Source organism: Ochlerotatus camptorhynchus, unplaced genomic scaffold (assembly GCF_037179485.1).
Source record: "Ochlerotatus camptorhynchus isolate MF236.1 unplaced genomic scaffold, CSIRO-AGI_Acam_v1.1 ptg000274l, whole genome shotgun sequence".
NCBI classification, from domain to species: Eukaryota; Metazoa; Arthropoda; class Insecta; order Diptera; family Culicidae; genus Ochlerotatus; species Ochlerotatus camptorhynchus.
The window spans coordinates 2177176-2183175 of NW_027040763.1; the positions used below are offsets into that span (position 1 = coordinate 2177176).

Below are 6000 nucleotides of genomic sequence, written 5' to 3' on the forward strand. Positions count from 1 at the left end.
GAGAGAGTTGAGTAATTTCCAGGTGCTTGCTCAAAATCAATTCGCGACGTTGCCTTTCGGGTGACGCCATATTTTCCACCTTTCGAACAACTGACAGCGATTAAAATACAGTGTAAACAATACACTCTAAACTACTTCTACCCAAATTTTCAAGATAAAATACCCAATGGGTAATTTTCTACAGCGTTTTTTCTGTGATAAAATGTGATGTGGGACACCCTTTAGTCGAAAAAGTATTTATTAAGATGAATAATTTTATGATATATTTTAAGGCTTAATTTGGACATACATAAAAAAGTTTAATGTGAGAGATGGTTTTCTCTGAAAGTTCTGCGCGGGCAGGCAATAAGCATTTTGACTATTAAAAAATCAGTTTAAATCGGTATTTTGATTAGCCTTATCTGTTTATCGGTATCAAATTCGAAAATCGGAAGAAATACCGATAAATCGGTATATCTGGCAACGCTGGTGAGGTGATTCGCTGTCACTAGTGAGGTGACAAAAGTCACCGCGAGTGTGGTGACTTTCCGTACGAGTCAAATGGAGAGTCACCTCATTCGCGGTGATTATTGTCACCTCACTAGTGACAGCGAGTCACCTCACCTCATCCGCGGCGCAGAATAGGCCTCAGTATATGAGCAAGTCAAACGCGCACTCTTTTGCCTGTGAATTTGAAGAAAAACAACACAGCCGTTCTGCAGCGGAACTATTAACGTACTCTCTTCAGAACTATCTCTAGCTAATAAATTATCGCACTAAAGTTTCATGTTGATTTTAGCATAGAATTTCCAACCAACTCTCACAATCCTCTGTTTTTCATGGCTATTTTCAAAGCTTATTTCCACAGTTTTTCCTAATTTTTAACTCACAATTTGAATTTACCCTTTATTCTTCCTTCCAGCACGAGTTCGCCGAGAACCGATACCTAACCGAGCGTCGCCGGCAGCAGTTGAGTGGCGAGCTGGGCCTGAACGAGGCGCAGATCAAGATCTGGTTCCAGAACAAGCGAGCCAAGATCAAGAAATCCTCCGGCCATAAGAACCCCCTGGCCCTGCAGCTGATGGCCCAGGGGTTGTACAATCACTCGACAATTCCGCTGACCCGGGAAGAGGAGGAACTGCAGGAGATGCAAGCGGCCGCCCAGGCAGCAGCCGAATCCCGCATGGGTTCATCGCCGGCCAGTGGCTAGCATCGGTTGCGTCCGAGAATGAGTTCGTAATTTGGAGGTTTTGCAATAGTCGTAACCAGACCGACAGCTATCAGACAATTTCGGTTTTCAGTTTAAGTACGACGCAACAAGTGCAGAAGCGGAATAAAACATCTGTGATATCTTAATGTTAATCTAACGCAACAGCTTATGGAATGTATATTATTAGAGGAAGGGATATATTTTGGATGTTGTCCATTTTTTAAGTGGAGTTTTGTCCTAGTTTATACCATTGTAAATTTCGTCTGAACTGCTTACCGAACCGCGTCAATCAGTGTATGGTTTATTATGTGTTTTAAATTACCATTTGTCAAGCGAATCGGTTCAATGAACGTTTAATCAAGTGAGTGTCAATCAATTGACTGTAGGTAAAGCAAAGTGTATAAATTGTACATAGAATCTCTCATTATAAATAGAAGTATATCTGATCTGACATCAACCATACGAAAAGTAGGACAATTACGAAAAACTTATTTATTTCGTTTGTAAATATTGGAATCGCTTAATAGTAAGTTATCAATAATAACCATTGAATTGAAGAAAAAAAAACTCTTGTTTATATGCGCAAACATATCCGATCATCCGTGGTTCCAACAGGTAAGATTACACTTTCCAAACTTCCATTCCGTGTCAAAGAGCAGTTAACAAAACTCAGTCAAATCTCACTAGCATTCAATGACTCTATTGCTCCACTTAATAGATTCGTCAACGGCCCGATCCGGGAAATATGAAGCAATCGAAAACTTTCTCGAAAGAAAAACTTTGACTTCTCCGAGTTGACAAACCAAAGCAAAGCGACAATTATCATAAAAATTTCCTCCGACTCCACCTATCGCCCCTCTCAAGCTTACTTCCAACAGCACCCAACATTTTTTCTTCCGATTTGGGGGGTCATTTCCATATTTGGAGGCTTGACAGAAAGAAGAACGAACTTTTCCCTTTCAAGTGTGTAATCCATTACTTCGGACTTGTTTGCTACCGTTGGCCCGTGGGGCTTAAGGAAGGGGAACTCAATAAATTCATAACTTAATTTCTTGCCGTAATGAGCACCGATCACGACAGTTATTATCGAGCAAGTTGTGCGCACGGTTTTTCGACTGCCGGTGGAGTACAGCTGGGTATATTGCTATTGTGGATATGATAAGTGGTTCTACTAGTTCGTATAACTATACAAAACACTATCAGCGAGCAGTGCCAGTCAGTTGGTGGTCGGCGGTTCGGTACTAGTTAGTAAGCCCGGTTGCCGGTTGTCCTTGTTCCTAATCTTGCCGGGTGTGACCGCCGCGCAGGGTGGAAGCGTTGGAATTCATAAGCGTCTTAATTTGTTGTACTTTATGGGCGACTTTGGGCAGCCTCGTGTTAATTGCTTCTGACGGGGTCGGGTGGAAAGTGATTGCTTGGGGCACATAGTTTCGATTTCTATTTTTTTTTATGTTTGATCAGGTGAGGCTTAGTCATATAGAGCAGAGAGTAATGCAGTGGAAACTCCACTATAGCAATCAGATACAGAATCATTTTTATATGTGCATCATGATTATGGCTGTATGATTGTAATATTTATTGCACTGCAGCTAATATCAGCTAAGGTTTCACTGCAAATAATATGCATTTTGATATTAAGATACCCAAGTAAGAATTTAACAGCTCTTGGATTTCACTCTGATTTCTTGTGGTTTTATAACGGCAATAAGCAATCTATTTAGTTTAAATGACGGATGGCGTCTTCTGGGAACCAGAAAGGTATGAAGGGCAGACTGATTTCAATACGATGAGCGAAAAAATCGTCGTATTAACCAGCAAAAAATAACCGATAAGGCGAAAAAACGGAGGAAGCTAAATAAATCCAGAAATAATACCAATAACAACGATAGAAACAACAACAACAGTAATTACAATAATGGCAACAGCCCCCAAAGCAAGTTTCAACAATAACATCACCGCTCGTAACAACTTTTCGAGCGACCGGAGAATCTACCAACTTCGTTTTTCACAGCCGACGATCAACTACAGACGATTCCAACGAGGTGAAATTTTAAACCCTTGTCAAGCGAACGGATCCCCGTTTGCTGCATCGAATTCCCACCGGCCAATACAGTGCCAGAGAGGTGAGACTCTCAATCTATATCCAACTGATGGTGAATTACCACGGCCTACGCCTGGCTTGCAGGTCAACTGGATGCTCTTCATGTGAGGCGTGCTGTGTTCAACATACGTGTTTTCGTCCAACTTGACGCACTATTCAGAGGCAGACCATGACGAACCGGATGCGGCTGGTAATGAATCAATAGTTTTAAATAATATTGTCGAATCGGAGGATCTTCCAAAAATTTCCTCTGGAATACATTCTACTGAAATTCTGGTTTATTGTCAGAATTTCAATCGCATGAAGAGCGCATCAAAAATGAATGAAATTTATAAGCATATATTGAACTCTTCTTTTTCGGTTATAATGTGAAGTGAAACAAGTTGGAATGATTCCATTAAAAATTAGGAAATTTTTGCAGTGATTATAATGTTTTCAGAGATGATCGCGATTTAGTTTTAACTCAAAGAATGTCAGGTGGTGGAGTTCTTATCGCAATCTCATCAAAATTTAATTCGGAAGTTATTGTGTCACCGAAATCTAAAGAATTTGAGCATGTGTGGTTGAAAACAAATAAAGCTGGGGAAACTCATATCTTTGCCACAGTGTACTTTTCACCAGATTATACTTGTAAGACTTCTTATGAAATATTCTTCCAAATAGCCGTAGAAATAGTATCTCAATTTCCTCCTGAATTTAAAACTTATATCTATGGCGCTTTCAACCAACGGAATGCTGATTTCATTCCTGATTCAGAAAATGAGAGTATGTATTCTGCTCCCAGTCGTTGGTGAAAATGAGACATTGCAGTTTATTTTGGAGAAAATTGCTTTCTTATGCCTAAACCAAATAAATCATGTAAAAAATCAGCAGAACTGCTTCCTGGATTTTTACTAACAAATACGCATGAAGATTTCTCATCAGAAGATTTTGCGCTATCTGCGTTGTTTGATTTTGAAAACAAAAACAGTGTTTTCGATCGAAAGGGGAAAGTGCTGATAATGTGTCCGTCGCGAGTTTTGGTGGTGATTCGGTAGCCGACGTTGCCTGAATCATCGACTTTACGGCTTACAAAAGTGCTCGTCTGTTGATCTCTTGCCAGTGTCGGAGATTGTGAGCAAGCTGAAGGATGCCTCGCTGGATACGCCCAAGACTGGACGGGCGGTAGCTGCTGGCCGTGAATGGAACCTGGGGAAAGCACTAGACGCAAACCTCATCCCAGGTAACCATGGCAATGCAAGAAAAAATGTTTTCGTTGAACGAAGTATTACAACAAAGGTAATTGTTATTAGATATTTGTGCAAACAGTGACAGATAGCAGACATGAAGCTCAAGTGGAGGTGCTGGGCATAGGTGTTATATCCTAGACAAATGGTAAGCTACAAATTTGCTGTTGTCGTCGTCGTAGGCACCGTCGTATTCGCTGTCGTAGTCACCGTAGGCAGTACCGTTAGTATATTTAAAATTAACCTTCAACCGGTGAAACCATATGAATTATCGCGTATTTCTTTTGTTCATTACATACCAAGTGAGGGCTTAATCATGTTTTGCCGTGAAGCTCGATAACCCTAGGTTGTTCGATTTTGCTTAATGAGCAGAATGTCATGGGTTTAATCCCAAGCTCTCCCACAACAAAACACATAAAAATATCAAGTATCATTCGAACTAAAAACATTTATTAGCATTAAAGGGCGAACACGAAATTATTGCGACACATTCAACAGGGCATAACTTTTTTACCATTGGGTAAAAATCAACCAAATTTTGCACACTTTCTCATTGATGTGTATTGTGTACATGCTGTCAAACTCGAAGTCGTGTTTTTCGATTCAACGAAAATGGAGGTGAACCAACGCGAGTTGAGAGAACAAATTCTTTCCAAACACCTGGAATTTCCTGACCTGTCGCACCGGCAGTTGGGAAAAATGTTGAACATTCACCATTCAACCGTGTCCAGAGTGTTGAAGCGGTTCCAGGAGCGGTTGACGTTGGACCACGGCAAAGGAGCTGGAAGAAAACCGGGACCGGAGAACAAAAAGACGGAGGGAAAGGTGAAGCGGATGATTAAAGCAAATCCCAACGTCTCAAGCCGTGATTTGGCTAAAAAGATCGACATGTCGCAGAGCTACGTCCAGAATGCAAAGAAGAGAGCTGGACTTCATACATACAAGGTACAGAACTTCCCAAACCGCGATGAGCGGCAACAATCGACGGCTAAAACTCGGGCACGGAAGCTCTACGAGAAGATGCTGACAAAATATGGCTGTTTTGTGATGGACGACGAAACGTATATAAAAGCCGATTTTAAGCAAATTCCGGGGTTGGAGTTTTTCACCGGCAAGAGCAAGTTCGATGTGGACGACAAATTTAAGAAGAAGAAAATGTCGAAGTTCACCTCCAAATATCTCATTTGGCAGGCCATCTGCTCTTGCGGACTGAGGAGTGAGCCTTTCGTGACAAAGGGCACAGTAAATGGCGAGATCTACAAATCTGAGTACCTCGAGAAGCGCCTTTTGCCGTTTTTGCAGCAACACGACGAAGCTCCGCTATTTTGGCCAGATTTGGCATCATGCCACTATTCTAAAAGTGTCCTGGAGTGGTATGAGGCCAATTCTGTCCATTTTGTTCCAAAGGACATGAATCCGCCAAACTGTCCGGAGCTGCGCCCGGTGGAGCAGTACTGGGCAATAATGAAGCGGGAACTTCGGAA

The 6000-nt window shown here is 41.5% G+C and overlaps 1 protein-coding gene across 1 annotated transcript in view; it reads left to right on the plus strand.

The window, feature by feature from the left end:
* The window catches only part of inv (invected), a 53999-nt gene extending 52271 nt beyond the window's left edge, over positions 1–1728 (plus strand). The window contains exon 3 of the mRNA XM_065227597.1: positions 902–1728. Within this exon, the coding sequence (XP_065083669.1) occupies positions 902–1189 (288 nt within the window). The 3' untranslated portion in view covers positions 1190–1728. The remainder of the gene's footprint in view (positions 1–901) is intronic.
* Positions 1729–6000: the final 4272 nt, after the last annotated feature.